This window comes from Tetrao urogallus (assembly GCF_951394365.1).
Source record: "Tetrao urogallus genome assembly, chromosome: 14".
NCBI lineage: Eukaryota > Metazoa > Chordata > Aves > Galliformes > Phasianidae > Tetrao > Tetrao urogallus.
Window position 1 is genome coordinate 8,995,976 of NC_136827.1, and position 22,554 is coordinate 9,018,529.

A 22,554-nucleotide genomic window follows, 5' to 3' on the forward strand; every position below is an offset into this window, starting at 1 on the left:
GCGAGAGGAGGGAGGTGGGAGCAGCCGCCCGCGCCCGCCCTCAGTCGCGCTTGCGGAGCCGCAGCCGCGCGCAGCGCTGTCCCTTCAGCACCGCCGGCACGCGGCGGCCGCCCGCTCCCCTTCGCATTCATTTCGTTGCGGCGAGTGAAAATTAAGAGGAGCCTTCCCGCCCCCGCGCCGAGCCGCCGCCAGTGACCGCGTGGTTTGCAGTAAGTAGGGGCTGGGGGAGGCGGGAGGGGCGACCCCTGGGGCTGCGGGAAATCGGGGAGCGTGTGGGAGCACGGAATGCACATGGGTGCGGGTGCGCAGCGGGAGGGGGGCATCGGTCAGAGGGATGGGGCAGCATTTGGGGCGGTCGGTGCTGCTTGAGGGATGGTGTTGGCAATGGCGGGGCATTGGGAGCGGCCGTGTTGCACAGAGATGTGTTTGCGGGGCGGCTGCGTGAGGCGCTGCGAAATCCATGGGTGAGGTCAGCCTCGGTGGGGCATGTCGTGTGCCTGCAAAGCCAGGAAAGCAATATGCCAAGGCAGAGCGAGCTGGGCAAGGCAGAAATCCTCTTCCCGCTGCCCCTCTGACGTTGATCGTCTCAATGGATTTAGGTCTGGAAAGAAAGGTCCAAGCATGGTGAAGCTGGGGAGTAATTTGAACGACAAGAACAGCAAACCACCATCCAGCGAAGATGGGTTTCAGACAGTTCCTTTGATCACACCTTTGGAAGTAAATCACCTGCAGTTCCCGGCTCCGGAAAAGGTAAAGCAGAACCCAACAGCACTCCTGCGTGGCCATACACACAGACACTGGGTTTACTGCCCCATGGGTTCCACTGCCCTGTGTCCATCAGTGGTCTCTGATGAGAAAGGCTGTGGCATAGTGTCTATACAGTAAATAAGAGGGTGTCTTTCATGCCGTGTTTATCTGCTTTAAAGTGGCAAATGAACACACAGCTGTCCCCTACTCCTTCCCTCCTCAGAAAATATCCAAATATTCCTTCATATGTATAAGTGGATAATGCTTAGTGTGTTTCTATTATGAACACTGGAGAAATCGAGGAGCAGTTTACAGTGCGTAACTGTTATCAGTAAGATTAATTGCCTGCACTGGCAGTAATGTGATGACTCTTTCAAAATAAGAAGCTATTTTAATTATCTCACTCAAGCTTTGTTTTCTTCTCTGTAGCTGTGCAAAGCTCTTTTGGGCATCTGTGATGCTGCTTTTTACCCATGAATTCCCCCATCCATAGGGTGGTGATGGAGCTATCCCACGTTTGGTATCCCCAACTGGTCCCACCTGCCAGGGAACAGCTTTCTCCCCTGCCCACTCCACATTCTCAGCGCTGAATGCAGCACTAAAATGTCCAGAAAGGTCCCCCAGTGATTGGCTGAGGTTTGGAGGCTGGGGTTTCTTAGGTGCAATGCATATGCTGGGAAGTCTTTTGTCAATATTGATGCAGCGCTGGTGCATATCAATACAACCTGGTGAGGACGTGATGAGATCATAAAAATCTGTATGCCCCAACAGTGCTTATAAAAACAAAGCCTGTCTGCAGTGTAGCTCCCAGATACCACAGAGATGGAGCCAACTCACTCGAAAGTACATGACAGAATGATTAGATCTCACAGGATAATGGAATAATAGTAAAATTAACACTGATTACTATTGAATATACATCATCTTTTTACTGTAGTGCACAATGAAATTTCTCTAAATACATGATGATGGTGTGATAAAACTGTCTCGATAGACAAACTTAGTTTATTTTATGATGGAACTGAGTCAAATGCCTTGACATCCTGGGAACCAGAGGCAAACCAGAGAAAGGAGTTAACTTCATTCCCCATGGGCCTCATGGCAACTGGGAGAAATTTTACTGCATTCAGGAGAGTTGTGCTCCCATGAATTGTTGTGAATGAGAGGATAAACTGGCCTTTGTCTATGACTCTCATCATAACAATTAGGCAAAATAACTTAGGCAAAGCAATATGGTTTATGACAAATGTCTGGGAAGGTCAGAGGAAAGTATTGGTGTGTAACAGTAACTCATCTGATGCTGGTGCAAGTGGCTTATTGATATCACACACACTGTTGCATGATGTGAAATATAATGACTAGTGTATCAGGCGAGACATGGACAACCTAACAAAAATCCTTTCAAGCTAATAAAGTGGTAATGACTGTTCTCACGACCATCACATTCCAATTGCCTGTTGGTGCTCAAATATTGGAGCATATTGGTCCGGTGTGATTCTGTGCTGATTTTCCTGTTCCAACATGCCTACATCGATAATTCACATGTTGTTAGGTTACATTACCTTCATTAGCATACATTAGTGTCAGTGCATCTACTGACATCTGTATTTTTCTTTGCTGGGAGAGTGGGATGTATCTCCAGGAGAGCTAAGCATGATTCAGAAATCATTAGAGTCAATGGTATTGATTCCTGCAGGCTGTGGTTCAGCTCTTGTGTGCAGTAGACCCAGAGTTGACAGTAACTGAAGATCTGTTACCAAAAGGAGAGATTATTTGTGATAAAAGCAAAATAATTCACTGCCTGTTTCCTTTGCACTTTGTAGAACAGATTCTGTGAGAGTGAGTTCACCCTGGGGCAAAGGGTTCACATAAAGACTTGATAATAAGGAGTGGGGCCTTAGGTGAAAAGCTTGGCTGAAGGTTAAGTGGTGGGGGAAACTTAAGCTTTGTACTTGGAAAAGCAAAGCTGCTACTGAATTCAGTAAGACTGTGAGCCCGGGGTAGAGCAAACATGGATTTCAAGTCCTTCAGAATGAATTTTTGTTTGGACTTGCCCTGCAGTCAGTAGGCAGATTTAATTATTAAAAAAAAAAAAAAGAATAGAAAAAAAAAAAAAAGAAAAAGCCAACACAATACAGAAATCAATTTGACGTTTTTCTGTGCGTTTGCCAAACCTGCCAGCAGTTGATTTTAACTTGTGAGACAGGCAGCACAAACCAGGGTGCTTCCTGTGCCTCTTGCATGGAATGTTGCAGAAATCACTGGAGGTAAAAGCGGTTTGGTGCTGGGATCTGTGTGTATGAACTCAGACGGGTTTTACTGTCGTTTTCCTAAATGCAAATCCACTGCTGCTCGCTTTTATCCACCAGGAGGCAATGCTCCTGGCCTCCAAGCTTCTTTCAAGGAACATCTCCTGTGCCACTGCAACAAAGGGCTGTACCCCCTGACATTTTCCTGTAGCTGAAATCTAGAGGGGGAAAAATACCCAAGCACCTGCTTCGCATTCCCTTTTCTGGGCTTATCTTGGCCGTTAGAGGATATCTTCATTTATGATGCTGCAAGCTCTCAACCCAGATCTAGCCTGTTTTGTTTTGCAATTTAGGGTGCATCAAAACCAGAACAAGGGGGTTTGGCAGTAGCTTGGGTCTGTGTGTTTGCTCTAGCTCCATTCTAGTGAAGTGAGGAAGGCTCTGATCCAAGATATATTGGGTCTGTGCTGGGCAGCCCACTGCTATTACTGTGTGCAGTAACGCCTTCGCTTTGTGTGTGTATGATGCACGGCAAAGATTTTCAAGCACTTTTAATACGTAGACCACTGCTTTTTTCCCAGCTCAGTCTTAGACACATGCAAGCATGTCAAAGAAAAACAAACCTGTGGTTTGTCAGCATACTAATCTGTGTATCTCCTGAAAAGCAACCCACAAAGCCCATGGCATCTACAGACTGAAAATCATTCTTCTGGGCTTTAGATATCTGAATTTTTCCTTGCTTTAAGAATATTTTTGTAAGTGGAGTTGGTCTCTGTAGTTGTTTCACTGTAGCTTGACCTCTTTCCAAATGATTTTTTTGTATCTGTTTCCACTTTCAGAGAAAGGATACAGAGAAAGGCCATCAAAATGAGACTTGCTCATGTGATGTAATTCCTGAAACCCATCTCTTTTCAGACAGTTCTTGATTAGAATAAATCACGTGGTATAGGGGAGAAATACTTAAAGCTATGCATTAACTTGCTGGCTGTCCTTTCGGGCACGCTTCCTTAAGTAGTTTGTGTTCTGATGTGCTGTGAGCTTGTCAGCTCCCCCTGATTCCCACCTTGATGCTGTTGGTGTTGATGCACCAAGCAAGGATGTCTCCTGCAAAGGCTCACATTCTTCCTTCTGCAGCATCAACATTCTGTCTGCAGCTGTATGGCTGAAAAGGGAAAAATATCCCCAGGATGGTAATTTTTCCCCCTAGGGTGCTAAGCCTCGTATGCATTTATATTTATTAACTATCACCAAGCTTTTCCCTTGCTCCTCCCTACTCTTGCTGGTGAGCATTTGCAGAAGGCAGGGACAGACACTCTTGAATCATTTTTGCTGGAATAATAGCTGTCACTGGTGTCAAGCCTTTGACCTAGCTTTTTGTGTTTCCGAATGTAATTTCTTTTGTATTCAAAAAAGCAAAACAAAGAAGTCTTTTTCTTTTAGGAGCAGAGGGCAGAAGGGTTGCTGTTCACTTGTTTTCCTAGGCGTAGGCAAAATGCTTTGGCTGTAATTGTGACATGTCCCTACAATGATAATCCTAACTGATCTGCGGCTTTTCACAGCCCACACTGCTTCACTGAAATCTTAAATGAGACCAACAACCGGGGACTTCTTGGTCACAGCGGCTTCAGTGGTAATCCTGCAGGAAATGCCTCTGTTCTGGCAGTAAAAATCCTAATTTTACATAATACCGAAGTTCATGAAAGCTATTGTCAGGGCTGAAAAAAACATCCAGCGTGTCTTTTGTGGGGAAGGCTGCAGAAGGCTTATCATGTGGTCCATTGTTCTTCATTCTGAATGCATCTGGAGGCTTGAGAAATCATTTTTCTGGTGACAAATTCCTGCCATCAGCACAAGAAAGAAACAAAATTGATGGAACTGCTCTCTTCAAATGTGCTTCCCACCCTATGGTCCATCGCTTATCCTCTGTGGCTGCAGCCCATGCTGTGCTTTTATATGGTGTAATCAAGAATTCCTGAAAATCAGGAGGGTCCCTTGAGCTCGTAGCCTGTCCCTATCGGCTTAGCAGAAAATAATGTTTTGTCCTGGCCAGCTGAGCAGGCATAATTAATAGTAGGCTTAATAGTAGGCTCCTGTGCCCTAGGGAATACATGCAGCTCTGTCCTGAAGCCCTGATGTCTGCTTGCCTTCTGCAGAGCCCTGAGAGCAGCTAGGGCAACGTGGGGCTGGTTTGAGGTGCTGCTGCTCATTGTATGGGCAGAGCTCAGCACTCCCTGCCGCTGGCTGGGGGCTCTGGGTGGTGGGTTCCTGCTCGCCCTGCTGGAGAGCTTTGGAGTTCAGTGGGAGGGAGCAAACGGTAAAAGAAGTGATGGGGCAGGGTTAGTGATGGGGGCATTTGAAAGAAGGAAGAGTAAAAGGAAGGAGGAGGGAACAAAGGGAAAGAAAGCGTGAAAAAATTTTTTATATCTTTTATTGCAAATCTGAAGGAATGGGCGGGCTGTCCTGCCTCATTTTTCCCTTCCTGCATCTGGGGAATGATGCCTAATCTCCACAAATACCAAGCCTGAGCCTTCCTCCCCGCTGACATTTGTCCCCCTTCTGCACTGTGCAAATCCATTTGTCCTCTAAATGTGTGTTTGGATGTAAACACCGCCTCTGCTCATTAAGCTATAATAAATATTTGCAGCAACGCTCAGCGCTGGCAGTGCTGTGTTTCTGGGGTAACCTTTCTGATTTCATCTGCTCAGCTCGGGCAGCCCTTATTGTCGCTTCGTGCTCTTCTTCTCTGGACGTGCTGCTGTTGGCTGCCCTCCCCTAACACACCAACCACCTCTGGTTTCTGTGTCCACTCCGGGCAACACTGTGCTGCAATCGCAGTGTGCTCGAAGCCTGCGCAGGCACTGGCAGCATGCAGCTACCTTGCTTGCATACAGATAACGTATTGCTGCTGCAGCTCTGGAGGATGGAGACTGTGGATTTGTGTAGCCCATGCAGAAATGTCTCTCCTTAACAGCATTGCTGTCGGTCAGTGTCTGAGTTAGGCAAGTTAAGGCCAGCTCATGCCTGTTTACGTGAGCTCCTTTGCTTCTTTTAAACCCCGTTATGTCTGCACTGCATTTCTCAGAGCTGTGTTCTGCAGAGGCAGCAGAAACGGGCACAGGAAAAATGTGTTGGGGTATGGGTGTTTGGTTAAGCCTGTTGCAATCCATTCTTTATTCTAAAGATGCAATGCCTTTGCTGGAGGTGTAAGTTATTTCAGCAAGGCTGTCGGTTGAACCCAACTGACCAGTTGCTTACTGGTGTACGAAGTAAGACTGGGAAGGATTCTTGACTGGTGTAAATCTGTGGTGTTTAAATGAAATCAATGGAGCTCTGCTAATTTATCCTGGACAATTTTATTGTCACTACTGCTGAGCGATTGGTTCTTTTGTCTGCTTTGCTGCACCCTTCCTCATCTGAACCTATAGAAATCAATTTTTGTCGCCCCTTCACAGCCTCCCATGGGTTCCTGCTGGTTGTAGTAACCTTGGGATTTGTAGGAAGACTTAACTGAATAATTTCCAATCACCTCTTTGTTTATGAGCTGTGCTTTTCCCTTCTCAGCTGCTTTCAGCTCCCAGTGCAGCCTCTGCATTCTGTGCTGCCATTCATTGGTGATGCCAGGGCTGATTACATTTGCTGTCTTTGTCCTTTTCTGATGTTCCTTATGCCTGGAATATCCTCCTGGCACTGATTCAAGAGAACGCTTTTTTCCTACCATCCTCTGTGAAGATCATTTTTAGTACAACACTCATTAGATGAGTTGATATAGAGAAATGCAAAAAGCAGCCTTTTCCCATGGAATGTGCCTTTCTTTATTGACTATGGAGGCTGTGGATTTAATCATTGGACATCCTTTTCCTTTTTTCCTTTATCTCCTTTTTTTCCTTTTGGTGAATGGTATTTCAGGCATTTTGTGCATTCAGATAGAATGTAGGGGTGTCATGGGGACTAGAATTGCATCCATCCAACTCACCCATTTTATTATTAATCTCTGGGAAGTCTGCCTGCTAAGATATATCATCCAGTAGCTTTGGAATCACTGCTGCCTCTCCCACGGGGTGGGACATAGCTGCAATTATTTGGGAAAGTTTTTAAAGACTAATTGTCTGTAAATCTGGGAATCTGCAATAGTTGATTGCCATGCAGTCTCAGATCACTGATCCATCCAGACCGGCGTGCCCTATTTCTAGCACCAGCTCGTGCAAGTGTCAGAAGGACATACAGGAGATGCACTGGTAGATACGGAACTGCTCTGCTCCATGGATGTTCCATCCTAAGCCTGTAAAAAGAGAGATTGTTTTAAGCCCCAAAACATGTTTTTTTTTTTTCATTTCTTTTCTTACGCTCTTTTACTACAAAGTATTTTAACTTCAGCTGCTGTTGGCATTGTGCACAGCTCGTTTGCCCTTTGAGGCTGGCTGTGTGTGAGATTAGACTTGTAGGTCACTGGAGATTTTTGCGTGGGAGCAGGTGGTGAATTTTAGCCATCCTTTGGCACGTAGCACATACACATAGAAACAGACACAGTGACAGCAGATTTAGTGCCAAGACTGGGGGGTCACCATTCTGCTATCATCAGTAACCTGGACAGCACGCTGCAGCTGGGATTCCGTCAAAGGTCTTTCTCAGATACTGATGCTCAGTTGGGTAATGACAGCAAAGAAAACCACCATGTCAGTGGCATGAGATTTTATTTTCTGTTCTCTCTTTGCATGGAATTGAATGCAGGCATGTCTTTGCAAGCTGAGAGTCTTACTGTCATTTAAAAGTGATCATGACTGAACCAAAAGGAAACTGATGGGTGCGTTACAACCATTTTGTGGGACTACAAAGGGCAGCTTTGAACCTGGCTGAAACCTTTCTCCTTGGTAGGAGAAGTGCATTTTGTTTATCTCCTCTGTCAATCTGAAAGCCACTCTGAGTGAGAGACTCTTCATTATTAATAATCCTGGGAAGTAGTATTTTAAATTTTTATGGTCTGCACTTTGCAGCACCTGAACCACAATATATTACATGCACCGTGGCAGTGAAGTGGGAATTACAGCAAGGCTGCATGTCCTTTTCCAAATGAATAATTTAAAGTTTTCACAATGCCAGTTATGTTAAATATTATTACTCATTTCTTCAGGGAAAACCATTGAGCTCAAACACAAGTATAAAGTGGCAATAAATGATGTTACATTTAGTCAGTGCGAGACAAGACTCAGAATTCAGATCAGTTCATTTTCTGAAACACTTACTTCATCCCACTGCAGGAAAATCTTTTTTAAGTTTCCATGCTCAATGTGGCATTTTTCCATTTGTCACATTTCACGTCTGGGCTGCTCCTTCTCCCTGAAAGCAAATGCTTTTAATATAGTCCATTTGGTTAGAAGCTGTCCTTCTTTTCCTTTCAGCATCCCAAACGTCTAGATTTCCCAGACTCTCCTACTGTTTGCTGTCTCAAGGTTGTCCACGTTGGGTTTCCTGCTGGTGTATGCAGCTTCTGATCTGTTGTTTCTCGCCTCAGCACACCTATAATTTTCCAAAGCAGCACCACAGGGAAAGTCCCTGGTCCTGAATTCATCGCAAACAAGGAAAGGTTTCCTGTTAACTCCACTGGTGTCAGTAGTGTTAAGCCTAGAATAGTAAGCATATTTACATTTGGTACGTTTTTATACATATATATAAATATGTGTTTTAGCAAACAGCATCACTGGAAAAATCTTGCTTGTGTGGGCCAGTGTGATCGATGTGGCTTGTCTTGCTATGTTTGGGTTTTTGTAATTTACGTAGTTTATACTGTGTAGGCTGCTACTGGGCACTTGAGGGATTGGAAAAAAGAGGCAGAAGAAGAGGCAGAAGATGCAAGAAAGCAAATAGAAAGTAAAAACCTTTCAAGACATAGTGAAATTGCACCTGCTATCCTAGAATGACCAAGGACAGCAGTTCTGCAGAGGACTGCCATTTTCCATATAGCATCTGGCTTCCTCCCCATCCTAGCCGTATCACTTGCCTGCACTTAATCCCAAGAATGTTACATTTATACAGAGCTATTATTGCCCAGTTAATGAAAACCTGAGCTCTGTCAGCAGCAGCCACGGGTTGCTGGTGTGACTCAGCGCATCACTAAGCTTTTCCCCTGGCTGCCCCTGCAGATACTGGGCCCATGCTGCTGTGGGAAGTTCTTGGAGTGGCCCTGCAGAAGAATGCCCCAGGAGCCCCGTGCCTCATAGTTAAAGTTGGCTGTGGGAAGGTGATCGGAGCAGATTTAAGCTCTGATCTGGCCAAAGCACTTAAATGCACACTTAACATTAAATATCTGACTAATCCTGCTGATGTTAATAAGACTACGTGCAAGCTTAAAAGCTTCACTGAATTAGAATTTAATGAGTTCAAATGCTAGATAAACTTAGCTTTGGAGGAAGCTGCCAGGACTAGGCATGTGGATTCTTGTAATTAGATGTGTCTTTTTGCTGCTCTGTGGATGCCCTTTTCTCTTGTGTTCTTGTAATCTCCTCTGTCAACTTCTCTAGGAAGCAACTTTCAAAGAACAGTTTGATCTTGAGTGTAAAATGAAGAAAGTCCCAGGTAATTTGTTTGTGTCCTCCTTATTTTATCTGCCATGGCGCGGTGTATCTGCAGTTAAAAGTGGAAGTTCTCTGGGAAGCAGTGTGAAAACTTTGAGAATGAGATATAACAGCAGCCTAATTTGCAGGGAGATGTTCTGAGATGATGTTTATCCAGACTCCATCCACAATGCAGGCTTTAAAGGCATACAGCTGTGCTGGGATGAGCTGGCAGGATGGCTGCTCTACTTCGTGCATGAACTCAATACATAACAAGGCATAAGAATATGTTGGATCAGGGTTTAGATGAAGAAACAGGAAGGCTGATAGGCATCCAAGACTGTTCTAAGGCAATCACAAAGTCTTAGTCCATAAGGCTGATTGGTGGGACAGTTCTTGCTTTTTAATATTTTATTTGTAGATGTGCAAGTTGTTCTGTGTGATGAATGAAAAGAAGAGTAACAGTTCTCTGCCACAGAAAGCTCACACCGTTATGGATGGTGACCCAGAACAGCCCAATGTTTAATCACGAGGAGTATGAGTTAAGATTTAGAGAGTGTGCAGGAGGAGGTGAGAATTCAGGAAGCCAAGTGCAGAGGATGGGCTGAATGGTGTTGCTGTGCTAGGGGTGGCAAAGGCACTCAAGGTCTATTTTGGGAGTATCCAAGAGACTTCTTGTCCAATTAAACACTGATTTGATTGTTCGCGTTTGTTGTCTGTTCTCATGAGGCTGGAGCACAACCAAGCCCTGCTGCCAGCTCTGGTACTTACCCTCTTACTGCAGCACATTTTCACTGTAATAGCATTGCAGAGAAGGGAATGAAGTGCTGGGCATTTCTCCCACTTCAGTTTGCTTTGAATTGTAACCTACACAGGACCCCAGTTTTATATCCCCCTTTCTCCAGTTTCTGTCAAGATCAACTCTACCAAAGTCAGCAAAAAAATGAACAAGAAGAGAGAATCAGGATCGTTGTTTGCTGTGGTTTGTAATAAACACTCATCCCTCTCCCAAGAAACATGTCGTGGAGTGAGATGAATGTGCCTTGTTTGCAGTGAAACAGTAGGATCCTGGTCTCTGATGGAACTGCTCTGGGGCAGCCGGTGATAAACGAGCTCTGATCATTGCCATGGCTGTGGAGTCAGTGGGGGTTTTATTACCGTACATCCAACAGCAATTTGGTTACAATTTCTGGAAGACTTTGCTGCCAGGGATTTTTTTTTTTCTCTATGATAAAATGGGAAGAAAAGATGAAATAGAAGTGATGGCAGGGAAATTGGGGGGGGGAAGGCAGAAACCCTGTCCCACCCTAACAACCTGAGTCAGAAAAGTAGAAAGTGAAAACAGAACAAACAATCAAAATAGCAGCAATCATGCAAAAAATATAGGAAATATTTCTTTATGAGACTCATTATTCTTTCCATGTGTATGTTACCACCTGACTGTGCTCACTCCTATTCCCAGGTGCTGCCGAGGCAGCCCTGCCTGGGGTGCTCTCACTAGAGCCAGAGGCACAAGCATTTGATGAACACAACTCAATTTCCAGAAGCCTTTGTGTGGGCTTCCTGATGGCAGCTTGTTGGATGGAGGGGGTGAGCATTGCTGCAGCAGAGGGATCTGTACTCTGCCTTATTTATTTAGACTGTAGGCGACTGAACAAGACGTAGCTCTTTTCTTCTAAATGTGCGCCCAGAGCCCTCAGCAAAATTGCATTTTTATCCTTACTGCCACAATATTGAGCGTTACCCCCACGCTGCAGGTCTTCAGTTTTCTGTTTTTCCTTTCTCATTTTATTTCTGTGCTCTCCTTTAAGAGGAGACCTCACTGACTGCCCTTTCTTCTGCTGAGTAATTCCACCAGGTGTCTGACAAAGATATTTCTGCAGAGCAGCTATTTAGCTTTTGCAGTGCCAAAAGGCATTTAGCTAAGGCATTTCTTCGGTCCTCTACTAAAGCCGTTTGATACCTCTGCAAATGTCCCTGCAGAACACTGACCGATGATGTCTGTGGTTCTATACACACGAATCTCACTGCTGGCACAATCAGCAAATTGGGTTTCAAGCAGCTTCTGATCTCCCTGGGAGCTGATCTGATTTACTTATTCCCAAACCTGATAGATGTTGCTACTGGACTTGGACTTGATGCCTAATTGCAGGGTTGAGTGGGTTTATTTTCAATCTCATGCATGTATGTAAATGCATGTATGTAGAAAGCATATTTCATATTTATCTGCTTAAGATATATTCGTTGAATGTGATGACAAAGAGTGGAAGAAAAATTCAATTATATATATTAAAACATGTCAGGCTTTTAATTTCTTTTTTCTTTTTTTTCTGGTGTCACGGATCTTCTCTAAAACCTAATGTTAGAGCTTGTAGGAATATCCTGTTTAAAGATCTTATTAGCAACAGCATTATTTATCAAGCAGGAAGCATGGATTGGTGACAATTTGGTATTGTGGTTGATAGGTTTAAAAGCAGAGTGAGCAGAGTTTCTGAGCCCTGGTTGGCAGGTGTTGATGGCTGACTCTATAATTTACTGTACTGGGTTACAAAAGGCCTTTCCTTGACTGGAAGCTAGGGCCCAGCTGTATGCAGTCCTGAGTACACCTGCCTTCTTTTGAGCAAGGGAATGGGGTTGGTGCTTATTGCTAATACAGAGCTAACTGGGCAAGCTTGTCCTGACTGGAGAGGGAACATTGTTTGGTTTGATCCAAAGTGTGTCAGGCTGCATTTCAGAGCACAGCAGGGGTCAATTCAGTAGTAGAGTCATTGTGGAGTTAGGGTTCATCCCAAATATGCTGAATCAAACTTGTCTCCATATGTTACATCCTAGCATGTACATTGTGTCATTACAAGTCCTGAGATGCAAAATGCTAACACAGATATATTTGTGTGGGTTTTTTTATTCTCTGTTCAAGACTTAATGTTGCAAATACTGCTGCAGTAAATGTTATGGAGAGGGATTTACTGAAGGATGTAAATATTCATTAGTCTTTAATGATTTGCATTTGAATCCAGAAAATTGGCTTATGACTCCATGCTGATTTTCTCTCACTCTGATTTCCATGTGGCATTAAGTGCTAGAAAATTAAATACCTGGGGTTTTCTGTGGTCCAAACCACACTTTACTGTCTTCACTTGCATAAAAGTTCTTCATTAGCTGGTAACTCAAGCTCATAGATTGCCTTATAATCTTTCCCTACAAACCTTCAAGATTTTGTTTCTAAGGCAGAGCTTTAGGATCTGCCTTACTTCTCCTCTGTGACCTCCTCTAGTGTTTTGTTCTCACCTTGGCAAGGCTGATACCTGCGTAGATCTGCAATTAAGAATGGGAGGCCAGAACGTGAAAGTGCTTGCCTTGTCATGTGGAGCTTTAATGTACTTAATCTCTCTGCGCCTTGCAAGTCACACCAAACTGTTTTGTGCCTTGTGGACCTGGCTGATGGAATGCTGTGCATCCACCATTGTTTGTGGTTGCTCAGAGCCACAACCCCACTTCTGCAGGGATGAGTTTAAACCCTTGGCTGGTGCTGAGGATGGACATTTTGCCTCCTCCAGCATTCCCTAGCTAGATTAAGACAGTGCATCTGTGCTGGCATCCTCTCACAATGTTGTTTTCTTGCACAGATTCATGGTTGAGTAGTCTTTTAGGCATGTATAATAGGATGGATATGCTCACTAATACATCAGGACTATTGATTTCAGTGCACAGCTCTCTGGGAGCAGTTGGCATTAGGTGTTATATTTTCTGTGTTTGTGGTTGTCATGGTGACAGTGGTGGGATGCGTTTTTCCCAAAATATTTCGGATCATTCTAGGTTACAAATAAATTCAATGCAGATTGAAAATGCAATTTTGGTAATTTGTCTGTACCCTTTTAAAACCACTTGCAGATGGCTCCACTGGCGCAAGCCACCTTGGTTTTATGAGATTAGCAGGAACTGGATTAGTAAGCAAATGGCACTGAGATCTTCTGGGGAAAACCCAAGGTGATAGAATGAGATTAATATTGATAATATGGAGCCTGAATAAATGAGAGGCCAAAGAGCCTAACTTTAAGTTGGGGTTAGTGGAACTTGTTAGGCCGGGGCTTTTAATACGCAAGTTTCTTATCTTTGAGCTGTTTGTTGTTTTACATCTTCTGTCCATTGAATACTGTATAAAAATTATATGCCTGACCCTAAACAACAGTGGGCTTAAGCATTTTGCTCTTAGCTATGTTAAGATGGTCTGATGTCTCTGTTATCTGCTTTTCTGTTTATCTGTATTTTAGTTCCTGAGGGAGTTACGAGCTTGTATTAATTGACGGTTATGAGATCCTGCTGGAGGTTCAAGGGGAAGTTGGAGTAGAAAAGCAATGGCTTAGATAATAACAACAACAACAAAAAAGCATATGCTGTGTGCAGGAACCTTAAAAGTGTTGATGTTTTCCAGGTAATTGTGAAAACAAGAACAGAGTACCAGCCTGACCAGAAGAACAAAGGAAAACTCAGAGTGCCCAAAATTGCTGAATTCACAGTCAGTTTCACTGATGGTGTAACAGAAAGACTAAAGGTAAGAAATGATTATCCTGCTGCCTTCTGATGTGAATGCCATTCATTTTAAAAATGCTAAATCAAACTGACAGTAAAGACACAACAAATTTAATGCTCCTGTCATCACTTGTGTCAAATAGAGGTTTATCTGAGTGAATACGAAGCTGTTTTTTTTTAGGACGGGCTTGAAAATACCTTTATAACTAGATATTATAGGAAATGGTTTTCTTCTCCCAGGAAGAGTGATGAAAATGTTCTCCAGCACAAACTGAAAGTGGAAAAAATAAAAAAGAAAAAAAAAAAGACTTAAATCTTTTTTTTTCCTCCTCAAACATTCGTGTTTAAGAAAAAAAAGGGAAAAAATGGATTGAAACGGTTTGTCATCTTTCAGAAATTCTTTTGTTTTGTAGTAAAGTAACCCTGTTAATATTTAAAATATTTTATTATTATGCATTTATTTCATTATAGATGAAAACTCAAACTGGATAAAAGAAGAGATATTAGAAAGTATCCAAGCATAACTTGTTCAGTAAGCAGTTCTGGTTTACAGGAATTAGAATTTTCTGAGGAAAAGCGTTTCCTTGAGAAATTTTCAACAGGCTCTACTGAAACGTGGAAAGAAACTCATGAATTATTGAGTGCCTTCAGTTCCTGTTGACTGCAGCAAATTAGAATGGCTCAGTTCCTCCTAAAATTAGACTCCAAGCATGTAGCAGCTAGTATTTGCTGCCTTTTCATTGAAAAGATATGATGCTTTTACTAAAGCACAGAGCATAAAAGGTGGGAAAAAAAATAATGCAAGATATGATTTCACAGTTCTAAAGCCAGAGGAAATATCCATGATTTAAGTAGAAAATGTAGAGGCTTGGCAGTGCCTAATTAATAGTTCTTCTCCTTGAAAAACTGAGATGGGGCTTATACATTTTTAGAATGGAACATGATTCTCAACAATTAACAGGAATTCTCCCAAGCAACTGAATAATTGCCTGAAGTAGCTTCCATTTGGCCTAGTTGTTCTTAATCTTGCTAGCAGTAGAGAAGTTTATTGTAATTATTTTCTAGTAATTTAGAAGACAGTATTACTTTCAAAATTATAATGTGATCTAGGAAGACTTGTTATCATTCTTCATTTCTAAAAAGAGGGATCAGGCTTATTGAACTGACTGAAAGGAAAAAATTTCAGCTACTCTTTCTGAAGCGCCACAGAATGGTACTGCTGCTGTTCTCTGCAGAAATTCAATAATTTATTTAACGAGGAGAATTCTGTAGCTTTCATCCATGATATTTAAAACTATGATCTATTTCTAAGGAGTCTGTGAATAATTGTGTATAGCTTCCTTTTTCTAATTTATTTTTTTTTTCCAGTGGAGATTCCATATTTTGATCTAAATTACAAAGGATTTACATGCTATTGATTTCAACTAAATTCTTCACTGATCTTGCTGCATGCATAGCCAAGTTGATTGTTACCACTAGTAAAGTACACAGCAAATTAGCTATGCTGAAATCCCCAGTCTTGGATACCACAACAGACATTTTCCATCATGAACAACACACAAATCAGAACCAGACACAATGTGCCTGAGAAACAACAGTAAAATGTAGAGTCTCTGGGAAGGGTTGGGTTCTGACCCTCAATAAATGGCATTATTGTTGATACTGGAAGTGGTGGTGCATCACTGGGTATTTAGAACTTAATCCTGCAGCCCTGAACAACATTGGTGTGAGTGTTAGACCAGGGTTTGGTGCCATCAAAAGCTCTGTTAGTTAAGAAAGCAATGAAGCCTACACACTATGCACTCTGAAGCTCCCAAAGTTAGAAGTGTAGCTCATCTACTACAAAGGATGTATTTCCTTTCATCAGCTCCTTCCATAAGTTATTTTTCCCTTTCTTCAAGTCCTCAGCTTGCTGTTGCATTCAAATTCTTTTGGATTACATTTTCCATTCCTATTTTCTGTGCTGTTTGGCCTTTGCTTTTGCCCATGTGTGCACAAGGACTGATGCAGCAGCAAGCACAGAGAAGTAGGAGGCTCTGGGAGCATGCACAGCACTGGCACCAACATGAAGGTTTAAGCTGCCCTTTGCTGCATAGTGGGGATGGCGGTGGGAGCCGTGGCTCTTCCTATGCAGCCTGGCAACATGACAGTTTCATTTTTAAGCTATTTCCTTTCCCTAAAGTCCATATGATTTCCATTCTCTGCTGTTCAATGTCAACTTATTAATCAGTCAGCCTCTCGTCTAATGCTGGATAAGACTATAAGCCTCTCCCTGCCTGCTTTTCATAACGCTTCCATGTATCATATTAAGTTTGTAGTATTATTTTCTGACAAAAATGAGCTGAGATAATAGGTAATATTTCATTACCTTTTGTACTTTTTTTTTTTTTTATTGCACCACATTTTTATAGCAGTTTATATTTTTAGTGAAGTTATTAAAAATACTGCCCTCTGGTTATAAGCAAGCCTATTATTTGGTACTGATGAAATCATATTACATTTGTTTCTTGTAAGAGGAAATCATAGTAAATACTTTTATTATCTCAGTTTGGCTGCAATTTTAAAATATAAATGAGATCACCGTATTTTCTGTTGCTGGCTGGTTGCTTTATGTAGCTTTCCAATAGACGTGTTGGAAATATTCACACTTTCTTCCTAGTTCACTGATTAAAGTATCACCCTGTACTTGAGCCAGTCTATTAGCTGAGCGCACTCCAAATCCATGAGATCTGTATCCAATAACACGTGTCGGACTGCATGTTCTTCCACCCAACGTACAACTAGTATGAGTGCAGCATAATGCTTAAATTCAAGGATTTTCATAAGGAACCATTTTGATACTGCTGTTCTACTGCATGTGAGGAGCAGTATGTGTCTCCACCTCATACCTGTGCACTGGGGGAACAGGCAGGATGGTACGACTGTAAAGAAGTAGCCAAGAGGTCATCTTCTGCCTGCCATTACTCTACTTTTAGTAGACTGCAAAGAGAGAGGTTTTATTTTGCACTCAAAAGGCAAAATTATCATCAGTTCAAACAGAAACTTGACAAAGTGAGTCCCTATCATTAATGAGTGTTTGTGGAAAAATGCCATGTTTATGACTGTGTTCCCCACTCACTTGTATCTCTTTGGAGCATTTTTTAACGTTCTTCTTTCAATCTGGGAAGTACTTTCTGCTCTTCTGATCACTAGATATGGGAACATTCTTAGAGAAGGACACTTCCCAAGTTCTTGGTTTTTTCTTTATTCTTTTTTTTTTTTAATCCTGAGTCATAGCTGCATTACAAAGAAGAGGAGAGTCTCTGGGGAAAGTGTGGGACCTTATGGACGTGGCAGTCAAATCTGTAGATGCCCTTTATTCTGCCTTTTGGCTATCTTTTATTGAAGAGTCTAATAAATTATGAGGAAGCTTTCTAGCATGAGCAAGCCAAAGCCAGAATCTAAGCTTATGCATGAATATTTTTCATTCATCCAGAACAGGACAGATCCGAGCTCTTTAATTATTGTAAAGAAAAGACTGTCCCCAGGCAACAGTTCTTATTTCACGCTACCTCTTCCAGGAATTTTAGATAGCTTCTGCAACTTGTCACATCTCCTAATAGATGAGATTATGATTCTCTATAGCTCAGCACACAGTGTCCTGGAAGTTTGACCAATTAGGCTTATTCTTCAGCTGGATGAGTCACCCCATACATACTTTATAACAAACGTTTAAATAATTGTGCGTAGATGGGTTACAAGAAAGTGATGTTAAAAGAGCATTATGTTGAGCCATCTACATATAAAATAAATTTCTTTTATTGTTTTACTCCTCCTCAGAGAAGCAATGGCAACACTTTTTTATAAGCAGACTGGCAGTGATTTGTAGACCTCGCCTCCTCCAGGCCTTTGGAGCGCATCCCTCTAAGGAAGTTTTTGAACTGTAATGATCTTACTGTGCAGTAGTGATGTATACCAAGGTCTCTCAGTCTGAAGGGAATAGTGCCTGGTGTTTTGCCTTCCATGTTGCACTTTTTCAAGGTATTGCACGTTACCATGCTTTGCCATCGGTAGTGACACCAAAGTGGGTAAAGAAAGGGTCTGCAAATGTGATGACTCATGTTTCTTTGCAGAACAGTACATCTAAGTCTGCGCATTTGAGGCAGATCTTACTGTTTCTTTATGCCAATTATATTGCATGTTATAGATGTAGAGAATGAATACCTCATGCAAGTTACATGAATTGAGCTTCTGCACTAGTTTATATCAATGTCAAAATGAGATTGAAATCTCCTTTGTTTTTTGAGCAGATTATCCACTAAATCCAAAATCCTATTACTTCTGGGGGTCAAGTTTTCCAATCACTCTGTTTCTCTTCCAAGCAGTCCAGATTTTACAGAAACCAGATGGATTTAGGGGGTAAAGAGTGGGTTTCTACCCACTTTCTTAGCTGTCACTGAACTTGTGCTTGGGTTCAAGACATCAGCACCTGCTTGTGAGGAAACAGGCTGGAAAAGAGTTGCTGATGGATTTTTTTACTTGATCTAATCAGAAATCAGGAATGTTGGTAGACATGTGCTTATCCCTGGCCCCAAATTTATCTATCTCCTAATAGCACCAGGGGCTGGGCTCAAGTGGCCTTTCACTATAGGCTTAGAATTTACAACACAGAGAACTGGGCTGATGCACATAACTGTCAGCTGCTTGTTTGTGCAAGTTGCACTTCTTATTACCCAAGCTTATGTGCAACCAGTTGGGCCTCTGTTATCACCAAATGCCACAGAGCTGTTAATTACTGCTCTTTCAGAGAGACAGTGCTTCAGTGACCACCATCTAGGTGATAGTTACCTACTGTAATTGTCTGACTTCTCAAATCTTCCACAGCTCTTTCCTTTTCTTGGAACATTTTCTTAAGAAAGCTGAACTCATCAGTCTCATCAGTCTCTCAGAGTTGGAATAATTAAACCATGTACTTGTCTCTAACAGATTAAGTTGGGAGTGGGTGTATGGGGGAGAAATTGAGATATTTAAGAAGCGATTTATCTACTTGGAAAAATCAGCTGAAAGCACTGATCACTACTTCACTGAAGAACACTGGGAACTTCACTCTTTTTGCTACAAGTTGGGAAGATTCATTTTTGCAGTCGCTGGCTGGGTAATCTGTTTCTGTTGAGTATGCAGTGTCAATATATTTCTTATCTCCAGATCAATCCTTTCCCCTCTCTCCACCCTGAAACATATCTAACACATGCAATATCCAGTGGATGTAATGATTCAACAGTTTTCATCAAGTCCTTAAAATATAATGGAACCCATTCAAATGTTTCTGTTATTGAAATACTCATGCTGAAACAATTATTTTCCTCTGACCTAATGTGAACGATGTAGAACAGAATGTGTTTGTCTCTAACCGCACCCTACAAAGCTGACTGTGATGCAATATTTGTTCATTATCAAAAAGAAGCCAGTATCTGAAACACCTAATTAAGAAAGATTTTTCTGGGCAAGGGCCAGGGCTTGATTTCATGTTGGTAACAGCTTTGCTGAAATGGAAGGTGCTTTCCCTGCTTGCACGACTAGAATGTAACCTATTGATTCCCATTGCGTTCAGCTCGACCTTGTAGTGGGAGGTTCCTCATGTGACAAGCACTGAAATTCAGGGGGAAAGGCAGACTCGGGGCTTGGATGCTTGTGGAGGAAGATGTAGAGTTTTACTCATGAGCAGGAGCAGGTCTGAATTGCTTTATCTCTATGGGTAAGATCTACTGAGGTGTGAGCAATAGTGTCTTTACAGAGTGGTGCAGAGAATTGCTGTGTGACCTCTACAGACACTCTGCCAAATGACTGCACCTTGAGCATAGCTTTGAGAAATGCATCATTTCCCTGAATGCATATATTTATCTACCTGTCCATCCTGTCCTTGGTTTTAAAGGACACATCATAATTGCAGCTGGATAGATGATAACTCTTCCTTGTTCTGCAGCACCCTCACTAAATGTTGCATTCCTGTTTCTTCACTCTGAATGCAGTTTCCTAAACTCATTTTCCTGCAAATGTCTCCATAGTAAGTTCTGCTTCCATTGGTATGCTGCTGATTTATGCTGATAGTTCTTCCTCTAACCTGCAAAGGCATGAATCCCAGGAAAATGGCATGGGGCATTTCATCATGTCCATTCAACAGCTAAATAAAATTAAAGGTTCCTTCAGCTGTTCAGTTTCCACAGGGCAGGAGCAACTTATGGCTCATCTGAGTGTGAGATGGGCAATTTTCCTTACTGCTTTTTAATGCTAACAAAACACTGTTACCATGGTGACTGCCACATCACATCAGTAATCTGGAAGATGCAGAGTGGTTGCTGAAAGATCCCATTACACTGACTAATCTGAGTGGTGCTCAGGGGAGGGAACATGTTCTAAAACATAGAGATTTTTCTCACTCTGGGTATAATTGCTACTGTGGCTGTTTCCAGGCTGCACAGTACTCCTGTGGGCAGTGTGATCCTGGAGAACAAGGGACAAATTGGAGAAAAACTAGAAAAGTGGTAGACAATGTAATGTGGAGCACATTAGCACTGGCAGTAGCATTTGGGGTTTTGTTGCACTTTCACCAGCACAGAGAGTTGCAGTGGGTTTCTATTGAGCCTCAAAGAGGGGCCTGAGGTGTCTGTATGAGGAGGTTGACTTGGTGGCTTGTTTAACCCAATGGAATTTCCCAGTAATCATCAGGAAATCTGTTTCTCGTGGTTGAAAGTGCTCTTCTGCTCCATCTGAGGTTGCCTTGGCAGTTCTCTATTGCCCGCTTCAGGCATGTTCCTCTTGAAGGGGTGGCAGACAGCCCTTGCTCCACCTAAGTCTTCACCAGACAGTGAGAAGTTGGATATCAGGAAAAACTACTCTGAAAGAGTGGTGAGGTATTGGAACAGGCTGCCCAGGGAGGTGGTGGTGTTGAAGAAGTGTGTTGATGTGGTGCTTAAGGACATGGTTCAGTGGGCAATGTTGGTGTAGGTGGATGGTTGGACTAGATGATCATAGAGGTCTTTTCCAACCTTAATGAGTCAACGATTCTGTAGTATGGCTTATCTGTGGAGTCTGAGCGTTGAGTTGTCTTTGGGATGAGTGTTTTTCACTACAGTGCAGATGTTCTCCATTTCTCCTTGTTCACAGATATACTGCCCAGCCTGGCCTTGATCTGATGTGAGTTAGCACCTAAGTGGATTCATACTCTCACTTGTGATGCCTATTAAGGGAAATGAGAAGTGTTGCTGCTCATCTTTCTGCCTCAGCTGAGCGATTGTTCTTCTCCTCCTCTGGCTGTAATAGGAAGAGAAGAGAACAGGTTATATCTGTCCTAGTTGGTCTCACTTGCATGGAAATATGTTGATGGAGACATTTGTGATCATCAGTGACAATTCAGAGCAGCTGAGTATGGATTTGTGCTAGAAAACAGATATTTCTAATCACATTCCCAGGTACATTCCTTATGAGCCCTGCAAGCAAGATGTGCCATTGCCACGTCTCTGTAAAAGCCTCAAGTTTTGATGAGCATTTCTAGGTAATACCTAGCTTTCTGGTACGGATGAGGTCTGAGGAAAAGCCAGAAAGAGTTTCCATAAGTAAACACAGAAGTACATTTTGATTTAACTAGAATGATCTGAGACTGGCTTGAGTGCTGCCTCGTAAAATGAAGAAAACACATGCACACTTTTGCAAAGTCAAAAAAAAACCAAACCTCAAATATGTTTTATTTTTACCATCTGTGAGTACTGGCAGAGTAATCAGCAGAAGAGAATTTTTCAGGGTGTTTTTTTTTTTTAACTTGATATTTGGAGAGAAGAAAGAAGTTAATTGCTTTGCAGAAAATGTCTAAAAATGGAAGTCACAGAGTATTCACATGACTAAAGGTTTGTGAAGTAGACCTGCTGAATCTGGATTTTCTAAACCATGATATATTGGAAGAAGAAAAGGAGCTATAGAGCAGGAGCCTCACCTGACCCTTTGCTTTGGAATAAAATGCTTGGAAAAGATTTTCATAAGGGATTGCATGGAGATACCCATCCTGCGTAGAAAATGTAATTGCAATTTCTATTTAATTTGAATGATTTCTTACCCTATATCTTTGTCTTCAACAACACAATGCCATGGTACATTGTGGTGTCTTCACTGCCCCACAGTAAAGCCTATTTTTTGAGTAATTTTCTTGTTAGCACTTCAGGTGGAATGAAAGATGCTTAACACTGTTCAGCTATTGTAGCTAAAAGGACCTAATGGAATGGAGAGGGAAGAGATTTTAGCTAGCTGAAGCCACGGCAGTTTGCTGACAGTTGTAGAGTGCATTTGGAGTGTTGTAGCCAAACCACAGAATGCTAAAAAAAAAAAAAGAAAAAAAAAAGAGATGTGAAATGCTTTACTCTTTTTTTTTGTTCTATGTAATGTTTCACTCTCTTCATTTATAAAGCAGCACAGGCTGCTGATTGAATGCTAAACAAACCTGAGCTCTCTCT

At 42.3% G+C, this 22,554-nt stretch overlaps 1 protein-coding gene across 1 annotated transcript in view; it reads left to right on the plus strand.

The window, feature by feature from the left end:
- Window positions 1-621: 621 nt before the first annotated feature.
- Window positions 622-22,554, plus strand: part of NSG2 (neuronal vesicle trafficking associated 2) — a gene marked incomplete at both ends in the record, with an annotated part of 33,530 nt that continues 11,597 nt past the window's right edge. Inside the window, 2 exons of the mRNA XM_079542631.1 lie at window positions 622-750; window positions 13,977-14,096. Of these exons, the coding sequence (XP_079398757.1) occupies window positions 622-750; window positions 13,977-14,096 (249 nt within the window). The remainder of the gene's footprint in view (window positions 751-13,976; window positions 14,097-22,554) is intronic.